This window comes from Mauremys reevesii, linkage group 10 (assembly GCF_016161935.1).
Source record: "Mauremys reevesii isolate NIE-2019 linkage group 10, ASM1616193v1, whole genome shotgun sequence".
Taxonomy (NCBI): domain Eukaryota; kingdom Metazoa; phylum Chordata; order Testudines; family Geoemydidae; genus Mauremys; species Mauremys reevesii.
Genome location: NC_052632.1, coordinates 6450906 through 6473604, shown reverse-complemented (window position 1 = coordinate 6473604; position 22699 = coordinate 6450906). Strand labels below are relative to the sequence as shown.

Sequence of the window (22699 nt, the reverse complement as noted above, 5' to 3'; positions counted from 1 at the left end):
TTTCAAATCTCTGTGGAGGGAAGCCTTTGTCTGTGTTCCTTGTTTGCTCAGAGCTCTCTTTGGATCTAAGAGAGGTCAGTCATGTCTCCAAGTTCTCCTGGAGTAGTTTCTACTATTTAATAGTGAGTATTAATTAGAAAGGCGGATTAGTTTTTTGAGTTGCTTTCTATATTTGCAATTGTGTGTTTGCTAAAGGAAGTCTTTATTCCTGTTTGCTGATATTGCTTTTACTGAGAAAGGGGGAGGGGGAATTCTCTCCAGAGATTAATAAGTTTAGACCCTGTATTGTTCCATCTTGGTTACAGAGACAGTGACTTTTCTTTTTTATTCTTTAATAAATTCTTTTCTATTAAGGACTTGGTTGATCTTTCTTTGGGTGGATTCTCAGGGAAAGGGGAGGGGGAGGTATCCCTCTGTAGTTAAATCCCGGTGTCTCTCCTAGGAAAAGGGAGGGGGGAGGAAGCAGGGGGGAATGGTTTATTTCTCCTGGGTATAAGAACTCCATGGATTTGGGGCTCTTGGGATCCCCTAGGATTTTGGGGAAGGATTGTGTCCCAATCCACGTAATTGATTGGGTGGTGGCAGTTTTACCAGAACTAAACTAGGATTTTAGTTTAGAGGGAAACCAAGGCAGGTCCCCACATTGGAACCCAACAGCTCTAAGTGGGGGTGAGACCTATGACAACCACAAAAGGATCTTTCTGTATGTTGTCCACAGAATGGGACCCGCTATATTATGCAGTCCAGAGCAATATCCTTAACCTGCAGTTTATGCAAAAGGAATTCCAGTGTTATTACAAAGCGATCTGTAGGATACAGCTGTTCTCCTGAACACTGCCACTTGGCACTGAACCATACGAACCTTCATTGTACTCATCCCATTACACTCACTTCCTGCAGTCAGAACTCGGCAGGTCTGGCCCCTCAAGATGGGGCTACCATGAGATGAACGGTATGTACAAGAGTCACTCGACTTTAAATCAGTCACAGGCCAGTGTCAGAGCATCACTCCGTGAGCAAGGCTTCCTAACTTGCAATACAAATAACCCTTACAAAACGGGTACACAGCAGAGGCTACAGACACCATAGCTGGCACCATACTGCCAACATGCCGCTGGGCTCGCCTGGAAGGAGGATTGCATTTTGCGCTCCTGTTTGAAGGACTAGAGAGTCTGGAATGTGCGGCAGCAAGATTGACGGCATTGGCTACAGAGAGACAAGACGTGAAGAAAGGCTCTGTGTAAGCTTGAAAGCTTGTCTCTCTCACCAACAGAAGTTGGTCCAATAAAAGATATTACCTCACCCACCTTGTCTCTAATATCCTGGGATTGACAGGGCTACAACAACATTGCACACAGCACTGGCGATAGCCATACTCACGGCCTGATTCTGATCTCACCAACACCAGCTTTATAGTTTCTCCTGTGAGATCAGAATCAGCCCCACTGTGTAGACGGATGCAGGGGTGGGTATCGAGTTCCACAGCATTACCTCGATCCACAGTGAAATCCCTTACTATCCTGGTCCCATTCCTTACGCACTCCTGTCAACGTGCCTCACTACCTACCCGCGACACCTGTCCTGAGACCAAGCCTCTGCTCTGCACTTTCAGTCCTGCCCATCTGCTTCCAGCCTGGCTGTCGCCCCTTGACAATGCAGCTGCTTCAGCCACCCCTGTTTCCGGCTGCCCGACAGAGCCAGGATCTAACCCTTTAAGGAGGAAATGTGATTCAAGAACAGGAGTGGGAGTCATGAGTTCTCGCTTCTCTGGCCATCTCTGCCACTGACTACTCCTGGGGGAATTCTTCACTACTGTGCACGTGCAGAATTTACGTCCCCCGCAGATTTATTTGCTTTCCCGCAGAAAAATGACTCTCTGATGGGGAAGCAAAGGGAAGCCACAAGAGTGGCCACGCAACCCTCCCCAAGAGTATGTTTTGGGTGCCCAGGGCAGCCAGCAGTGGATTAAATCACTGTGGAGCAGGGGGCGGGACTGGGGAAAATCTGGCTGGTGGCTCCTAACCTGTGGCCTCAGACACACACACTGTCAAACACACACACACACACCTGTCTCTGTGCCACACACATGCACCCTGTGTCAGACACACCCACACCCTCTGTGACACACACACACACACACACACACAGTCTCTTTCACACTCACCTCCCAACACATACTTGTATTATTGTTGTTACTTCTTGGTACTTCCTGCAATGCACATATATTCTGTCATTTTATTCTTTCAACGGGTGTTATTTTAGTGTTTTGACTGGTCTATGCATTTTATAATTTTTATTTCTCTTACACTTAAATTTAATTCTTTGAGTAGTGAGTTCTAAAATGCTTAACCTGTCCTGGCTGGAGTAATTATCCCTATGGTAACTTATTAAAAAATATACATTATATCTAGGTTTTTTGTTTCTACTGGTGGTGCACATCCACACATCTCAGTGCACATAACATTTATTCCGCACATGGATGGAAAAAAATTATAGGGAACATTCGTTAGACCCAGATTTCTCCCTCGGCTGCAGGAAACTCTGCCAACTCCCTTGCCGCTTCCTGCACCCATCGCTCCTCAGCTTCAGGGGGAGGGATCCCTGTACAGGGACCTGCTCCCCCATCCACCCAACCCCCATGCATCCAGACCCCCTCATACCCAGACGCTCCCACCAAGCCTCACCCCCCCTTGTACTGAGAACTCCCCCCCCCCCGATGAGCCCCACTCCCCCTGCACTCGGACCACCCCAACGAACCACCTGCACCTGGATCCTCACCCCACCAAGCTCCAAACAGCTGCATCTGGATCCCCACCTCACTGAGCCCTCCACACCAGACCCCCCCTGATGAGCTCTATCCCCCCCACACCAAGAACCACCCCCCCGCTGAACCCCAACCACTTTCACCTGGACCCCCCTGCAGAGTCCGATTACCTTTGCACCCAGAACCCCTCAACAAGCCCCTGTGCATCCAGATTCCCCCCACACCTAGGTCCCCCACTGAGCCGCCTGCACCCAGATTGCCCCACACAGAACCCTCTCAACCCACACCTGGATCCCCCCCCCCCACTTCAATCCTGCCTTGCTGAGCCTGCCTGCCCACACGCGGTGCACCTGGCATGGAGGGGCAGGGCTCTGGGGCAGGCCCGGTCCTTGCGCTGTGTCAGGGTTGGGTGCAGCTTCACCGCTGAGTCCGTGTCCCATGGGGAGAAGGGGGGAGCTGCACAGGGATCTCCCACCTCTGCGCAGCCGGTGGCCTGTGCTCCCCGGTGCCAGGCTGGAGCCTCCACATTTATTTGACCAATACAATTTTCAGAATTTTAAAATATTGTGTGCGGAATTTTTAATTTTGTGGCGCAGAATGCCCCCAGGAGTACACCGACTCACTGTGTAACCTAGGATATGTCACTTGACCTCTGTATAACTTAAAATATTTGTCTGTCTCACAGAGGCAATGTACATGTGCAAAGCATACAATATTTTCCAACAAACGTAGCAAGGGTCAGATTAACAAATATTGAAATATATAAAGCAGCTTGAATCAGGAAGGAACAAATGCTCGACAGGATACGAGTTTGGTGCCTTCTGTCCAGGACCTAATGAACAAGTGTCCACTCCTCCTTAACCACTCCCACGTTGGGCAGTGTCATTCTCAGCTGAAAGACCTACTCCCAGTACTAGGGGAATCCTGCGCTCACCTGTTTGGTGGCTGGATTCCAGTTCCCAGAGCTGCCAAGCTGGCACCTTTCACCGGAGTAAGACCCACAGGAGGCATGCCCAGTGACACCCTGTCTGCAGCAGGGCTGCATGGCTGAAATCCCTAAGTGATTGGGAGTGAGGGAACAAAGCCAGCTATGCCAACACATGGGAACGGACTCATGTACCCACCATGACTCATCAGTTCCCAGACTCACGCTCGCCCTGTCAGCCCTTCACTTCCAAGAATGGATTTTCCAGTACCAGCAATTCAACTTCCATGGTGCCATAGAAGGAGACACTTCCAGGAACAACATTACAGGGCCGCCACGGATATTGTGCTACCCCTTGTGGAGAAGAGTGCTCGACAAAATTCCCCTCATCCCCACAGGTCAGCAGCCCTGTCACTGCCCCCTACTCAGCTACACTGAGATCGTCCCAGGGATCTGTGTAACATTCACGGATGAGTTTCCCCATTTGGGCTCCATCTGGGCTGAAATCTATTTGCATGAGCTCTATTTGCAGTTCACACTATCATACGTCTAGCAGGAGTACTAGGGAAATATATTTATGGCACTAGGTTCCGTAGCAAAACACTGCACATGCTGCTTTCTGATAAGGGTCATTAACTGATTCAGCTCTGCCCGGTGACAGATGCAGCTTTACACTTCTGGTGTCAGGTAAACAATGCTACTTTGCAGGGGGCTGAGGCAATGCACAGGGGACAGATGATAAGAAAAACCTTTCAGGTCCCCCACCACATATCACACACGAACTTGGTCTTGCAGACAGAGTCAGTGTCGTCAGGTCATGCAGAATGTTTTCTCAGAAAAAAGCAGAGAGTTGCATTTGAGGAGTCACAAATGCAACAGATGGGAAGACCAAAGTCAATCGGGCATGAAATCGGAGTGAAACAATGCATGACAACTTGGAAGGAAAAATAAAACCAGGGAGACGTAACTCATTAAAAAAGATCTGTTCTCTCTTCCACAGAAAGCCCAGAAGGAAGTCTGGCCCTCAGAAGAAAAGGAACTTTAGTAATATCCACTCAGGAATGAGGAATGTGCATCCTGTATGTGATGAGTTGAGACATAATGAGTAAGAAGAGGGTGTTAGTGAAAGCTGTTACCAAAAGGAGATCTCTGAGAAAGAAGATCATTTCCTGCTGGGATCCAACTGTCATATTAAAAGTTGAAGACAAAGTGTCTCTTTTTGAGCCTAAAAAGGTAAAAATATCTCGGAAGCTTCTGTCCATCCAGATGGACTTTTTATGGGGTTTTGGTTTTAGGGAGGTAACCATACTAGTTAGGAGGACTCTGCTACTGAAATGCTCCAAAAAAAGAAGACATCCTTAGGGTAGATCACTGCAGTAAGCAGACAAGCCCATCCCCTCCAAGGTCCTATCTTCATTAGGAAAAAAGGTGGGTTCTTAAATCCAGGTCAAGTTAATGCCTACGGGGCACCCAATTTTTAACTCAACCTGTTAACATAGGTGAAAGCTGCAAAGTGCTTTGTCCTCACTAGGATTTTACCCAAGTGCCTTTCTCCCAGTGAAGACCCAGCCCAAGAGTTTTCCAGGCAATCTTGGAAATTCACCAATGACCTTTCTCAACAGCTCTTCCTAGGAACAGTGACAGACTGTTAGTTTCCTTCTGAAAGAGGAAGAGTTGATTTCCCAACCTCTGCTCAAATCCTCTGGGACCGTTCAGTGCTTCAAATAAAGTTTGGTTTGGTTTTGAAAGCCCAGGGAAATTCTTCTGTTTTTCACAGTCATCGCTACTGTCCAGGAGGTGTGAGTGTCACATGGGGTCAACTTGGAAGGCTTTCCTATGGCTGAGCATTGTGAAGTGGTCTCTTGGGCTAAGTGCCATGCCTTTCGTAACCATGCTAAGGTTACTTCTGTGGATCTGCTTCCTCAGCAGGCCTCACAACCACTCCTTCCGTTCTCTAGGTTATAATTTTGGTGACTACCACACCCCCTCCTTTGCCAAGATGAACAGTGTTGTGTAAAACCCACCCAGGAAAGGAATTCACCATGTGAGCCACTCTCTTCAAACCCATGGGAAGGGGCCAATGACGCTGGAAAGGTTGGAGCTGAGTGAATCGTTTGCAATGACTCATTGGTTCAGTGGATGTCGCCTTTCTTTTTCAGTTCCTGATTTGTCCATAAGCAGATCATCAGGTTCTTGAATGATTTGCCAGTTGCTTCTGCAAACGATTCTTGGTTTGCATATGTATGAATTGCAAATATTACAACTGAATATACAATTTGTGATGTATGCTGGCATGTCTGTAATTTACCCAATGCAAATTCCAAACTATACACCAGACAAGACAGAATGGTCTGGTGGTGACGACAACAGCCCAAGAGTCAGGATCCCTGGGTTCAATGCCTGACTTAACTTCCTTGGTGAAATTGGCTGACTCATCCAATCTGTACGCTGCAGGTCATAATGCTTTATCTCTACCACCCTCTGTATTGTCTACTGATATTGTAAGCTCTTTGGGGCAGGAACTCTCTTACCATTAGTGTGTACAGCTTCCAACACAATGAAATTGTGACCCTGGAGGTGCAATTAGGCACAATTACAACGCCCATAACAATGGTGGTGATATCCTCCTGAAATAAATATTGCAGCCCCTTTAGGAAACTGCCTCTCTTGGGAGTTCTCCGGCTGGAAGGGCCATCTCAGGTCAGCATCGTTCCATGTCTTTGTCTCTTTTTTTTTTTAAATGGGACTAAAATCAAACCCCAGGCTCCAGCTGGGACCAGAAACCTCAAGAAAAAAATCTCTGCTCGTTAGTTAATTGTGCAGGTCCCTAAGGCACTGTGGTGATGGTTGCGGCATTTCCCAGTTAGGAAGGGAAATATGGAGGAGAGAAAGTATAAGAAAGAAGAAGAAATGCAGGCTGGGTTTTACCAAGAGGTGTCAGGTACTTGGAAAATTCCAGCTTCCAAACCCAGTAGGTGTAAAGGTCATTTCAATGGCACCATTACTAGAAACAGTACAGAAGTCCATGAGCTTATGCTACAAACAAACTGCTGGCCAGTTCCTACCGATGTTGTTAGCACATTTTGACCAACAGCCCATAAACCAAACCTACTATTCTCCAGCCTCTTGGTAGCACTGGAGAGCACCTCTCTCCTCCGTAAGGCTGAAATCCACCCGGTACAGAGGACTAGCCCAAGTTCCAGGCACCACTATTGTCCACCCCAAGCAGTCAAAGATCCCGAGTCACGGCCGTAAAAAATTACGAGATTGGCTTAAAAATGAGCTTAAAAAAAGAAAATCAAATGCCAGGTTCCATTTATTCACTTTCTGGTTTCGTCACAGGGCACTCAGGACTCTGCAACCAGGAGGGTTAGCAACTTACTTTTCAAAACAAAAGCCGAGATGCCCACGCAATCTCTTAACTGTAGCTGCTCTGGCTTTAAGAGTAACACCAAGGATTAGGAGACTTCTCAATAAAATGGTGAGAGTTAGCAACACTGATCAAGTCCCAGGGTGATTTCAGTGGCACTGCTCACTTGCATCTAGTTAAGCATGTAAACCTTGGGGCCTTAGATTACAAGAGTCCTTTGGAACAGGGACCATCTCTTACTAGGTGCCTAGCACAATAGGGCAATAATCTCAAGGAGGGCCTTTTGGCACTACCACAATGTTAATTATAATAATTAACAACTCCCATCTGCAACCCAGACACCTCAAACCATTGCCTTTTGGCTCGTGGCTAACTGCTGACCCCAATTATTATCTCTGTTCTTAGCCCCTTTCCCAAAGATGTTTTCACAGGTATAGCCTGTTTGTTTAATATCAAAGGCCAGGATTGGTTCTCCTCTTGGACTGGTATAAACCAGGAGTAATTCCATTGACGTTAATGGAGTTACACAGTCGTAAAGAAACTCGCATAGGAGAACTGAATGAAGCCTGCTATTTATACCAGGATTCAATTTAAAGGATTAGCGGGTACTCATCCATTGCTCCAGAAAACCTCCAGTGCTAAACTATTAACGAGTGGTTCTTAATGAAGTGGAATGTTCTATCCAGCTGCCTTAATAACAAAATGCATATCAGGAGTTTAGAGGGACCTTGACCAAACAACAAGTCCAGCTCTCATTGAGCGTGGGAGGTTCAAATGCAGGGCTGTTTGTAATACAGGAGACGTAACGCACTCGACAGCTTCAGACACTGTGGTCAGGTATCTGTACTTCTGGGCAAATCCTCAGAAGCAGGAGAGACAGCTCACCTTGTCCTAGGTTTACATCCTTCATTTTGTTCTATTACTCTTGACATCTTTGCTGCAATCTCTAGTGCCAACGTCGGGCCTTGTCAGTTCTGCTTAATGGAATATGAGGGATGGGAATTTTGTATCAAACCCACTGTCACCTAGGATTGTCACAGTTGTCAGTAGTGCTGCACTTTCAGAACTTCAGAGACAGCCAAGAGAGATCTCAGATCCTCCAGCTCCAAAAAGATTGGCTTCTAACACTTAAAGGGAGAATTTCTGTCAGCAGTATGGGGTTTATGACACACGTGAGCAGTTCTTATTCCATTCAGTAGAAGGCAGTGGTGCGCACGCACATGCACACACCCCAGTTGAATCACTAATAGTCTCCTTAGCTATATTACTCTTCATCATTACTTTGTTGCCAATTTGTAAAGTACCTACCACAGTGTTAAATACTATTTCATGTCCATTTGAGAAGATCTGATATGCTTTAATCAAACACAAATTATTGAGTTCAGTACAGAGGGAACTGGATGAAATTTAATGGTCTGTGTTATACGGAAGGTCAAACTACATAATCTAATGTTTTTTTCTGGCCTTAAAAGACCAGGTCCGCATTTCATCCCTCCTCTTTCACACCTTCCCTGCCTCTCAAAGTCACATAATCACTTAGCACCTTCTGCCAGAGAAAAAAAGATTAAGAGCGTTTTTCATGACCCAACAGGTTCATTATGCAACAGCTTCAAATATCAGCCACCTGAGAAATCTGATCCTAGAAACTCATGTAAACCGAGCCCGCCCAGCTCTGAGCTTTCCTTATTTTCAAAACGGGTTGCAATTCCGTATTTAAATTGCAAGTAAAAAAGAAATGGAAAAATAGAGAGATCGAGATACTAGAGAGGAAGGTTATCAGCCCCACTGGGGAAACGCACTGAGGAAGGAATACATTGTGTAGCTTACAAAATAAGTTATAATAAATGCAGGAATGATTGGACCTGAATCTCTTTTTGCAGGGGCAACTTTAAATGGAGATTGAAATTAAAGCCTCAAAATAAAAGCACAGCTGCCTCATTCCACACTAGAAGTGGTTGCATTTATAATGGCAAGTTGAAATGATCCCAGACAGGGGCAAATGCTGCTTTTCTTTTACACTAGTGTAAAAACTGGAACAACTCCACTGAATTAAGGAGCTTAATTTAAAAACAATGGAGTCAATCTGGATTTACACCAGTGTAAATGAAAGCAAATTTGGATCTGCAGTTTCAAGGGCAGTGGAATCCTTCAGCATGAAAACCCACCAGTCAAGTGAAAGATGGGGATAGCGTCATTTCCATGTCATACAAAACAGGGCAGGAGTGTGTCCTTTAGAACAACAACTCTCAGCTAGCCATGTGGGATGGGACTGGAGCACAGAACTAAAGCTGCCAGCTGTTTCTTTAAGATACAAACAGGAAAACCCTGCAGGTCTTGATCAAATGAGGAGAACTAATTTTACTGCAGCGTGTAAACGTGGGAATCTTTTTCCAGTGCCACAGGAAAGACTCCGCAGAGTTGTTGCACTTCGAAGGCAAGCAAATGCCACGTTCTTCTCTGCAAGGCTCTCTGTACCCCTCTCACCTCCTCACCTTCAAAGGCCCAGCCTCCCTGTCTGAGCTTTCTCGCAAAGGAAGGCTGCATGCGGCTCTCTCCAGAATCCATCAATGCCGTTCTTGAGTTGCCTTGAGAAGGATGGGGTTGCTAGGCACTACAGCAACACAAACAACAACAACAAACAGGGGCTGCAAATGAGAAACCGGACGGACGGGGAAGTATTCTTATCCGCTAGGCAGAGATTGCTCTAATCTAAATGGAGGTGAAGCCACATGAACTAAAGGCTGCAAGATCACTAGCCTTGTGGGGAAAACATCACAGCTTAGCAGCCATAATCCACTGTGATTCTTTGATCCCACAGCCTCACTCTCACTGCAAAGGGTGTTTTAGCTGCTCCTCAGCTCTGCCCCACTTATCAGATTTCATACAAATATTTGACTGAAAAACACATTTCATGGGACGTTGCCGCAGCAAGCTGTTACAACTGTCAATTTAAATGATGTTCTGCCGACGGCAATCTCCCAGCGTCATCTCTAATAACAGAGTATTAAATCCCAATTCACCAGGAATGTGCGTGTCTGCTGAAAGACTTCACAGCAGCCCAGACCCAACGAATACCCTCTCTTGGTCCATCCCAGTGAATCGTCCATCCATTCCTGTGTCTGCTCAGTACAGATAAAAAGAACAGGAGTCACTTTTGGAAGACACGCCTACTTGAGCTGCGTACCCTTTAAAAGCCGATGTCCTGCTATTTTGTAGCTATTACAAGGAAGACCATTGTGCCTTCCTCAGTCTTCACAAGTTGGCTTAATTTAAAGGCTACATACAAACACTCAGGGGATGGATGTTCAGACAAAATTCATGCACCAAATGTCTGCAGCTATGCACGCCAAATCAGGACACCGCACATGCAAACGGCTACTAAGAAGCAACGCAACATTAGATGGTTGTGCTTACCAATGACGGCAATTGCACTCACAGATTTGCCACATAACTGCACATTCAGACTGCACTGAGCCGAATATATTTGCACAGGTAGCCCCGCATCCTTATCATTCAGATTCCAACTACTGTAATAGTTGTAATCTTTCATAATGATACAGCACTTTCCTACTGTACATCTCTAAGTACTTGTAAAAGGTGACTAAGTATCATTAGCTTCATTTTACTGAGGCAGAATTTGTCGCACAGGAACAGCAAGTGACTGCCAAGTCCAAACTCTATTAGAAATTTAAATTGCTGTTATCTCTCACTTTCCCCAGAACAGGCTCTTTCGAGGCTCCAGGAACAAAAGCATCCACAAATACCTGAAAGGCATAAATACCGAGGTGGGAGAGGAATTGCTTGTGGTGGCCAAACAACGTATAACTAGAAAGAACAGGATGAACTTAAGGAAAGGAGAATTTGAACTGAATATCAAGAAAAATGGACACTATCTATTAGGTTGCGGAAGAGTCTTTCAAACGGAGTGGTAGAAACACCACTGCTTGGGACATTTAAAATCTGGACTGGACAAAGTACTTGAAGACAGGCTGTACCTATCCTGGTAGATGTCTGACCTGTTATGATTACTGGTAATGCAGCACAGCGCAGAGTCCTCCCCGCCCCCCCGTCAAACTCCAGCCCTGCTGTGCTGGGTGCGGTACCAACACATGAGTGAGTGACAGGACCTGACCATAAGAAGTTACATTTTAAATAGACAGTGGGAGGGGAAACAGACCCATGGAGGTGAAGTGACTTGCCTGTGGTCACCCAGTAGGTCAGTGTCAGAACCAGGAACAGAACGCATGTCGCCTGGTTCCTAGCCCAACGCACTAGCACTAGACATGCGCCTCTAAAATGTGGATGTCCTCGTAGATCTTAGATTTTGCTCAGTTCTATGGTGCTTTGGGATTCTAGTCTATCACTGTGTGAAGAGCAAAAGACACAACAAACGTAATAAGAAGAGCGGCAGAATGGGGTCCAAATAGCCATGACTGCTGCATATACACAGCATGTAAGGCCTGGCTACATAGATACACTGCTGCTTTGGTTGAGAGTTGGCAGCTAAAACGCAGCATCTGGTGAGTGCCTCTAGAGGGACTGCTGCTCTATTCCTGTGCCCTGCAGTGAGTAGGCATTCTGAGGTTTCTAGTCAGTGGGCCCTGCTAAGCGTCATCTCCCCTCCTTCTGTTGGTCGTTCCTTATCAACATGGTTATGAAGCAAGCCAACGGGGAGCACCTTAGAGCAGTTCACATGCCCTATGGTGGAAAAGTGGGATGGACCCACCCCTCGCGTGCTGGCTTTGGAGCAGATCTCTGTGCCCATAGGTGCTGGAACTAGGGTGCAGGGGGTGCTGCAGCACCCTGACTTAGAATCATAGAAGATTAGAGTTGGACGAGACCTCAGGAGGTTATCTAGTCCAATCCCCTGCTCAAAGCAAGACCAACACCAACTAAATCATCCCACTTGAAGTGGTTTCCATTATATTCAGAGTTTACAGTTTGGTTCAATGGCTCTCAGCACCCCCACTATACAAACTGTTCCAGCACCCATCTGTGCTCTGCTGCGGGGCGAAAAAACAGTTACAAAACCTGAAACACAACCCCATAAAGCTTTCCTGTAGGAAGCTGAAGAAGGGGGAATTTACACAGAGTATGGCAAAGCGTTCCATGACAGGTTCTTAAGGCCATTTCCGGACGAAAGCAAAAGTGGGGATCTGGGGCTCGCTTCCCATCTGTACAGACGAGGGGGTCGGGGACAGGGCTGGCAGGTGTGTTTTGCACTCAGGCCATTGAGCCAAGTATGCTGGGGAAGCAACAGAGAGAAGAGGAAAATCAAACGTATCCTTCTGTTTCTATTTCTGCAGAATAAGGACACAGCTCGGTTTCAGGGCTGCATAACTGCGTCCTGCCCTAAGTTCTAGTATCCTCATTCTTGCTCGAACTGCTGTTCCCGAAGGAATGTCTGGAAATTTACACCGTGACGGCTGTGCAGCTTGAACATCTGCAGCACACACAGTACCGCCTGCCACAGTTGCTGTCTATCCCACTATTAATCTGATCCCAGCACACATCCAGTTGCAGAGACGCAGCAGGTCCTTCCCAGGATTGTGATACTTTCAGTGGAGGGAAAGGATAGCAGATTGGTTTTTTTAGCTCGTGCAAATAATTTGGATGCAGGACAGTGTGAAGAGAATCACCCTCTCAGCTGAGCAAAGACATTGACTTAGCAAAGAAAATGTTACGAAATCCCGGCTACCGTATCGGGAGGAGAAAAACAGGATTGGCCGGAGAGGGTGGATGGCTGAGGGGAAACAGGCCCTTTCCTTCACTACTAGCTGCTAATTCAAATCCAGCTTCATCTGGCAGCGACTGGCAGTCACAAGTAGGAGACGTCTCCTGGCCTGCATTCAGCAGGCTGGTGGCTTGCCTGGTGGAAACATTTCCACCACAATCAGCACCATCACTCACACTCACTCATGCCCGTCACCCCAATCGGGGTATGGGCCGCCAACCACAGATCTCCAGAGTCCTCTATCCTGGGCCATTCACTCTAGCTGGTTCCAGGTATAGCCCATTTTTTTGCTATCACAAATCACCATCGACACAACTGGTGCCTTTATTAGCAGTCAGCGGGAGACCAGATGGAGTGATGGTGTAGGAGCAGGATTTTATAATTGTACTATGAGAATTAATGTATGATTTGATTTCATCCTGCCAGCCACCCTTTTTGAATAGCAGAAAGGAATGACAGACCAGAACAATCCTTATGACTGATTATGGTCACCCTTTTGTTTTAGGATGAGTTATAAAGTCTACTATGGTTTCCTATATGTATTACAAATTAGGCACTCTAGTTAAATATACATGTCTTTGTTTTAAGGTTTAGTAAGTAAGAGACAAGATCTTGTATTGTATCTATGTTAAGGAGATTAGAGGAAGGTTGAGGGCCTGAAGCCCCAATGTGAATTGTTTTAGTTATAAGATTTAGCAAGGCTTGATTTACAATGTATTCTGCTGAATATAAAATACTGCTGTCTGTATACCTTTGAAGGTTTCTGTAAGAGATTGTTTGTGTGAATGAGGAATGCATGCATCAGGGAAAGATAAGGTGTGAAAACCATCACAAATGTCCAGATGGTCAAGAAAAAGTGAGAGACTTAGAAAGACCAGGAGACAATCAGAAAACATCCATTGTATCCGATGCTAAACATGTTAGCAGCACTGATGACCTCAGAGGTGAGGCAGGCACCCCCGAAGGCGAGACAACAAATAGGAGATAACGATGGGAAGCCCGACAATAACCATCAAATGATAACAGCAGAAAACCCCAAGACTAACACCACTTAAGGACAGGATGACGTTGCAAAATGCATGGACTCAAATGGGAATTTACACCTATAAAGCTGGGGTGTGTTGCCATGGAACTCTGGGCTCAGTCCTGCAAAGCCTCAGAGCGTCGGATCGCAACCGACAAAGCCCAGCTCCTCACTCATGCTCAATCTAACTGACCATTAGATTGACTCGAGCTACAACAGACTGGTGACTATAAACATCAACTGGCAGGACTGGGGGGCGAGGGGGGAAAGATTAGTGGCTGCTGCTCCCCACTGTCTGGATAAACAGAGCAGCTTGTCATGGAGTTTAAGGCCGGAAGAGACCACAACCATCTAGTCTGACCTCCTGCACATCACAGGCCACTAACCACCCCCGAGCCACCCCATACCATGCTCCACAACCAGAATTAGACCAAACTATTACACCCTTCTGGAGAGTAGATTGTTGTGTCCACAGGCTGAGAACAGGATGGACCAAGGTAAACTGATGCCAGAGGCCCCCACAAAGCTCGGTCTCCAGGATTTCAATCAGGCATCTTTTACCAGCACTAAATAGTGTTTTGTTTTGATTTGATTTGGTTTTTTGGGGTGTTTTTTTTGGGGGGGGGAGGGGTGTTTTTAAACAAAGGTGTTTTTTTTTAAATACCTGTTTGCATGTACCATCATTTATGGTAGGTAAACCAGATCGCCAGAGGGAGAATAAGCCACCTGCTGGAATTATCAAGATGTCTAAAATAACATGCATCTTATGGAGATCGCTTAAAAATGAAAAAACTATCAACAAAGCCTGAGTCACCCACAGAGATGTCTGTTGCTTGCAACAGGTTCTGCTGCCTTCCACCTGACTCACATATCCTTTTCCCAATTATAAAAATCTCCAGAGATTTGCCAGAGACATGATTTTCATCACTATTAGCTAAATCCAATGAAAATGTCAACCTAGAGCATTCCTTTGTCTAATCAGCGGGCAGCTTAATGCTTCAGAAGTGGGGTGGAGGGGAGAGAAAAATCAAACCAGAAATCTGCTCAGACCCGTTTGCGTGGCAGAAGGAATGCTCCCTTTTTAACCTCTTTGATTGCTTTCAATTTGAAAAGCAGAGTAAACGTTTTAAAGTTACAAGATATAATTATGCAGAGAACAGAACAAATTGCAGTGCCGGGGAGAGGTTATCCAAAGTGTGGCTTGATCGATATCACTTATCAATAACACATCAGGCCAAAGAGGGGAGCTGTCCCTAGCATGCAGAGGCGCCTGATGCTAGAGCTCCCCTGTTACCTTGTGTTTCATTAGGAACCACAGGATCTGGCAAGGGCTGCTAATTAGATACAGAGTGTAGGACTGCTCAAGAATTCTCTGTAGATTCAACACAGATTATCTCCATAACGCAATTCATTGATCAAAGGTGTATTCTTGGACTCCACGGTTAATTACATTCCCTGCTGATGGATGAACAGCAAAGGCATCTATGTGAAAACACATGAGCGGCAGAGGAACAAGCGAGACACTTCTAAACGAAGACAAAGAGGGCCATGGAAGGGTCTCGGAGCTTGCAAGGGAGTTTTGCCCTGCAGATGGAGGACTGAGCACCCTGCGTATGTACCTGGCTCTTTGGCTGATCCTGTAACAATTCTGTGCCTCAGACTCTCCAATGAGAATAAACAAGCAGGAGGAAGCAAGGTCTAGCCAACAGGCTGTGGATCTGGGAGTCAGGAGACCTGGCTTCTAATCCTGGCTCTGCCATTGTCCAGGCTGTGTGGCCTCGGGCACATCACTGCCCTTCTCTGCGCCTCCCACCCTTTGTTTGTCGCCTATTTAGACTGTAGTAGGTGCTATGGCATTACAAAACATAATACTTCCTTACCTTCCTGGCGTGCGGGGAGGGCTAACTACCTAACAGCTGGGAAGTGATTTCAAGTTCCTCACTGAAGACTGCCAAGTGTTCCGCTCATTATCGTTATTATCCACCCACAAACATTCATGGAATTAGTCATGTCGCCTCTGCCCCTTTCCCGGGGAAACCCTGCGAATTAAGCCTTCTCCTATCCCCCTCTCAACTTTTCTGAACAACAGAGACATGGGCCAGAGCAGAGATCCAGTACTTTAATCTAGGGTCGGGAGTCCTACCCTACCAGCCTCTAATCCGCCCCCCTGCCCGCCAGCCTTCCAGAGATCCTCTCAGCCAACACTGATGGAAGAGTAACCTCCTACTGGACCTTCTGCAGGCCACTGCCACTGGGCTGATTTCACCCCCAGCGTCAGCAGGTGCCACTGGTCTGAGGTCAAATGGAGAGGCTCCCTCTTAGAGCAAGCACAATGCCTCTGCCAGGCAGCTCCATCCATGAACTTGGATGATTATGCATGGAAGACATGGGGCCACTTTTGAAAACATAGGAAAGGCTTCTTTGAAAGGATGCGGTTTGTTCTGCGCCATGCCCACCACCAGCAGCTGAGCATGGACATGACCAAAGCCTTTAAATGCCTCGGAGTGTCACGTTTACCCTCCTTCTCCTGCAAGAGACGTCCCCAAAGAGCAAAACGGAAATCCACGGAAAGCTTTGGAAAATGTCGTTTAGGCAGAATTCTCATCTGGTGCAATCTTTTCTCTATCTCTAGTCTCTTGTTGCTTATCCAGTGATGGACCAGGCCCAGAAGCACCAATGCAATGTTCTTGTAGCTCAGACCTGCTGCACGTTGCGTGAGAACTAGAGCGTGGCTCATCTGCTGTTTATTCCTGAAGTCATCTAGGCTGAATTCCAGGGGCCTAAACTTATTACCACTGAATTCCTAAGCGGGGGGAGGTATCTCCTCTTTAGGAGTGATCAGAAGGAACGCATACATCTGAAACAAATCCTTATTGCACAGCACTTGAAGATGGGATTACAGAATGGGCTTTGATTAAAGTTGAATCCATCTCTGAGCCCCATAAGAAACTCTGTATGTTGCTAAGTTTTGATAAGGAGGGAAATCTCCATGTTGTAGCTCCCAAGACTCTACTGGCTCAAGAGGTCAGTCAGGAAACATGCACCAAACTGGAACGCGAACCTTCCAACAAACATGGCCACAAAACACTGCACTAGAGGTAACCCTGCAGGCATGGGAGAAAGTCATGGTTCTGACGAGCAGCAGCACTTTGGCGGCAGCTCAATCACGCTGCTTCTTCGGTGGCAATTCGGCGGCGGGTCCTCCCTCTCTTCCTCTTCGGCGGCAATTCGGCGGCAGCTCAAAGAGGAAGAGAGGGAATGAGGGACCCGCCACCGAATTCCCGCCAAAGACCCAGACGTGCCACCCCGATACCGGACGGAGTGCCGCCCAAGCACCAGCTTCCTACACTGGTGCTTGGAGCCAGCCCTGCACACAGGGACCCCTGTGCAGCTCCTGTTCAGCTGCCCATGCAGATTACTCATTCATGCTGCACAAACAACCCTAATGAGGGAGTGTGCATAGAGAACATAAGAACGGCTGTACCGGTTCAGACCAAAGGTCCATCTAGCCCAGTATCTGTCTACCAACAGTGGCCAATGCCAGGTGCCCCAGAGGGAGTGAACCTAACAGGCAATGATCAAGAGATCACTCTCCTGCCATCCATCTCCATCCTCTGACAAACAGAGGCTAGGGACACCATTCCTTTCCCATCCTGGCTAATAGCCATTAATGGACTTAACCACCATGAATTTATCCAGTTCTCTTTTAAACGCTGTTATAGTCCTAGCCTTCACAACCGCCTCAGGTAAGGAGTTCCACAAGTTGACTGTGCGCTGCGTGAAGAAGAACTTCCTTTTATTTGTTTTAAACCTGCTGCCTATTAATTTCATTTGGTGACCCTAGTTCTTGTATTATGGGAATAAGTAAATAACTTTTCCTTATCCACTTTCTCCACACCACTCATGATTTTATATACACCTCTATCATATCCCTCCTTAGACTCGGGCTGGGCCAGTCAAAGGAACCTAAGCATGGGATTTGGTTGTGACACCTTGGCACCTTTGAAAATCCCAAACTAAGGATGCATCGACGCCAGGTACCCACACCGCACCGCACCACTGAACCTTCTATGGGTCAATGCACAGAGGATACACAGGCTCCATGGGCTTTAGGGTGCCCAGGACAAGGAATGCCAGCTGTGACTAGCTTCTTCGGTAAAACCACCACCGCCCCCGAATCAGAATTTTGCCCATAGAGTACAACACACGAATAAGCTGTACAAGTCAGTGCAGCACTTGTAAGTAACAGATGCAAAGATACCCTATTATTATAAATACAGTCATTTTTAAATTGTCCACGGCACCCCTAGAAGGAGTCCAACTATCCCACAATTGAAGTGACATCCACAGGGAAAATACCATCACCAACATTTCGTGGCAGCTTCTCTATTTATAAGAAAGAATCCTCAGTTCAGTTTTACACAGCCGTACAAATGCCCTTTCGTGCCTTACCTTTTAAGACACTAAGAATAGCGTCGTCGCTGAAGCGTTTCCGTGCTGCATTGGTCGCTACGCAGTGATAGGCCCCAGCGTCGCTTTCCCGCACATCGACGATTTGGAGGATGCCATTAGGAAGAGTTATAAACCTGGGTAAGTAAAATAAAGAGCATGAGATTTGCTTTTCACAGCTAACACGATTCACACCCCAGCCGCTGGAATGCAGCTATTTTCATTCCTTCCTTATACTTGAGAGCGTATTATGTGCACATCACCAAAGCCCTGGCAGAGAAGAGTGGGCAAGAGACTCTTTAAGCTCCCAATAGGAGAGTTTTAAATAAAGCAAAATGTACAACCCATTAATAGCAATGGATTCAACGCAGCAATAAAACTGCTGCCTTCTTCAGACTAAGCCTACAGGTCTCTGCTGCAGAAAACATTCTCTATTAAAAACTACATGCGTGCGTGCGTGCACACACACACACACACACATATATATATACACACGAGTGTGTGTCTGCATATGTAGGTAGATAGAGAGTAGGAAGAACGTCATCTATTAACCTATAAGGGTATATATACAAGTCTTCATGTTCGGTGAGGCTGTAGTTATGTGTTGCAAATGGATTCTTTAGCTCTTATAATGTGCAGCAGAAGCTCTTCTCTGGGGTCACAGGGCTTTTGATTTCCACCTCATCGAGATGTGGCTCCTGCAGAGTCTTGGGGATTTTCTCTGCAGCTTCCAGCCCGGAACTGTTGGAAAAACTGCCCCCAAAGAACCCCTCCTCTGGCTTTACAGAGAGCTTCGTGCAGACTTTGAATATGCACAGCACTGACTAAGCTCTCAAACAGAGCCCAATCCTGCAAGCACCCTCCAGCTCCCATTGATCTGGATTTGAGGGTGCTCAGCACCTCGCAGGATCAGGCCCACTGTGCCAGAGTCATGCCCAAGGGCAATGATTCAGTACGTCTCGCAGGCAGCAGTACCCTGGCCCTGCCAGATTCTGAGCTGGTCGTGCCCCATCTGTAGATCTCCCTGTCTAGGTCCCCCAGTGCTGTGGGGTTGCAGGTGGCTGAGAAGACCTCTGAGCTCTCTCTACTGGTGAATTTTCCTCCCCACTGGGGGCTCGCTCACAGCTGAGTGTCCTCTGGGCAGTAAATGAGGCCAACAACCAACGTAGTTCAATGTTACCTACTCTACTGGCAAGTCTCAATGCCTCTCTTGATAGGAAGTCCCAGCAACCAGGGTCGTAACAGCTATTGAGACGGGAGCTGAAGAGTCTGTTTCCCCTGCCATCTGACACATGCATAGGAGTAACAGACAGATCTATATATTCAATAGCAGAATAAGAGTTTGCATTTATAAAGCACTTTTCAGCTGAGGATTTCAAGGCACTTTTCAAACATGCGCAACACACCCATGGGAGGTACAACAGGTAAATATTAGACCATCCATTCTGCAGACAGGTGACAGAATTAATTTGCCTATCGCCTACCAGCCACTCTGCTCTTCCTAGCTGAGAAACCCCCTATACTGTATTTGCCTTTGTTTGAACAAAGTGTCAGACCTGCTAAGCACCTTCCCTCTCCAAACAGGAGTTCAGGGAGTTGCCCTAGAATAAGGATCCAGGAACGCTTGTTTTAAATGAACTCGCCATTAAATGATTTTCTGATGTCTCAAAGCAGGAAGCTGCATTTTCGGCATGGAAGCTAAATGCCGGGGACCATGCATCAAACATATGTGCAAATAATTAGATACCAATAAGGAACTACCTCCTTGCAACAGCTCCAAAAAGCAGTCTGCCCTGGAAGCCATGCTCTTTTGATCAGCAGACATTTGTAACAGAACGCTGGGTGAGGAGAAAGGGAGATACAGACTAAGCAATGCCTATAGCAGGGGTAGGCAACCTAGGGAGCTAATTTTTAATGGCACTCACACTGCCCGGGTCCTGGCCACCGGTCCGGGGGGCTCTGCATTTTAATTTAATTTTAAAGGAAGCTTCTTAAACATTTTAAAAACCTTATTTACTTTACATACAACAATCTTTTAGTTCTATATTATAGACTTATAGAAAGAGCCCTTCTAAAAACGTATGACTGGCACGCGAAACCTTAAGTTACAGTGAATAAATGAAGACTCGGCACAGCACTTCTGAAAGGTTGTCAACCCCTGGCCTATAGCATACTGGCGTTAACAACTCCACAGGGGAGTACGTGCTGATGGTTAGAGAGAAGGACTGGGCATCAGGGATTTTCTTCCCAGTTATGCTACTCATTCATTAGCTGGCCTCAGGCATGGAATTTTAATCTTTCTGTGCCTCAGTTTCTCCCTTCAGTAAAATACTACATAGCAGTGGTGCTCAACCTTTCCAGACTATTGTAACCCTTCCAGGAGTCTGATTTGTCTTGTGTACCCCGAAGTTACACCTTGCTTAAAAACTACTTGCTTCCAAAACCAGACATAAAAATACAAAAGTGTCACAGCCACTGTTACTGAAACATTGCTGACGTTCTCATTTTTACCATAGAATTATAAAATAAATCAACTGGAATATAAATAATGTATTTACATTTCAGTGTAAGTATATAGAGCAATGTAAATAAGTCATTGTCTGTATGGAATTTTAGTTTGTACTGACTTTGCTAGTGCTTTTTATGTAGCCTGTTGTAAAACTAAGCAAATATTTAGATGAGTTGATGTACCCCCTGGAAGACCTCTGCATGCCCCTGATTGAGAACCACTGCCATAAAAGACTTCTCTCCCTCACACTAGGGTTGTCAGGTGTCTGGTTTTCGACTCGGCTAAAGCCACTCTGAATTCACAATGGGCCAGTGAAAAAGTGCTGACCATTTCAAAAGAAATCACCCATATGGGACGTTTTCCCCAGAGGTGTAATTAGAAAACTGCTGGGATCATCCATAGCTTTCAGAATAGTGCAAACTTTTCAGCTGTGCCCAGTATAACTGAGATCAGGATCTGGCCCTATAGGAGTAGGGGCCAGATCCTGAGCTGCTGTCAATCCATTAAGTCAATGAAGCTAAGCCAATTAACAGCAGCTCAGCAGCCAGCCGACAATATTTAATAATAATCAGCGCTTGAAGAACGCTGTTTACCCAGGGATCTCAAAGCAATTTATATAGGAAGGCACTGCCCTGATCATCACAGAAGTGTTGAGAAGTGACTCAACTAGTGTCACACAACAGGTCCAGGCCAGAGCTGGGGGGTCAAACGCTGGTCTTCTGACTCCCAGTCACTAGACCAGGGGTCGGCAACCTTTGGCACGTGGCCCGCCAAGGTAAGCCCCCTGGTGGGCCGGGCTGGTTTGTCTACCTGCCGCGTCCACAGGTCCGGCCGATCGCAGCTCCCATTGGCTGCGGTTTGCCGTCCCAGGCCAGTGGGGCTGCGGGAAGTGGCGCAGGCCAAGGGATGTGCTGGCACCCGCTTCCTGCAGCCCCCATTGGCCTGGGACAGCGAACCACGGCCAGTGGGAGCCGCCATCAGCTGAACCTGCAGACGCGGCAGGTAAACAAACCGGCCCAGCCCAGCAGGGGCTTTCCCTGGCAAACCACGTGCCAGAGGTTGCCGACCCCTGCATGAGACCATCCCTGGCAGCTACGCAAAGCAGGTTACGGCCACCTACCAACCAGCTTACCGTGGCTGACTACTGGTGGATCCATTGCCTTGTAATTAAAAACCCAGCTTATACGGTATTAAACTGAATCATACACCTGATCAGCAATTAGCACAGAGAACAAGCTGGCTGTCAGGTTCTTCATTTTCTGCCTGGATTCCTACACTGCAGCTTCTTCTTCTTTTTTTTTTTTTTTAATATAAGGCCCAAGCCTACATGAGCCTTTTTAATTATAGATGGGACCCAGTTTTAATTGAAGAACGCTATAAACAGAGCTGCAGAGCTTTGACAGGCAGCTCTGGGTTACCAGCCTTCATCGCGAAGAGGACGCACTGAAAGCTGATTGGTAAGGAAGGGGCAGCAGATATTCTGTGTGTGCGGAAGGGAGAGGAGCGACAAGCACCAATGCGGGTTTCCTGGTCCTGTTGGGAAACACAGCTGTTTGTAGCACCACACATGGCACAGGTTGTCTGTTCACTGAGCCAGCTGGATCTTCAGGCATCAGCTCCCCTCTCTTGTGTACGCTGGTGAATTCGAAGAGAGAGCATTTTAAGGTAGCTCAGCCAGGGAAGCGATGCTGTCACCGCGGGGCCCATCCTGCAGACCTTACTGACAGGAGTAATCTTGCTGGAGCCAGTGTGTCCACTCACGTGAGTCAGGGCTGCAGGACCAGGCCACGTGTGCCCTTGATGGGACAGTGTTATCCAGAGAGCTACCGTGGGGGCTCCTTGGCTGAATGCAGCAGCACTAAGGCAAACATTTCTCTCTCTCTACCGAGAGAGCTCCCCAGTGCAATGAGATTTATTTTTTATC

The 22699-nt window shown here is 46.9% G+C and overlaps 1 protein-coding gene across 5 annotated transcripts in view; it reads right to left on the bottom strand.

Annotated features, from left to right (window-relative positions):
- Nucleotides 1–22699, bottom strand: part of IGDCC4 (immunoglobulin superfamily DCC subclass member 4) — a 179833-nt gene that overhangs the window by 69508 nt on the left and 87626 nt on the right. For all 5 annotated transcript variants that reach the window (XM_039490080.1, XM_039490083.1, XM_039490082.1 and 2 more), the window contains one exon: nt 18270–18403. In XM_039490080.1, coding sequence (XP_039346014.1) covers nt 18270–18403 — 134 coding nt within the window. The remainder of the gene's footprint in view (nt 1–18269; nt 18404–22699) is intronic.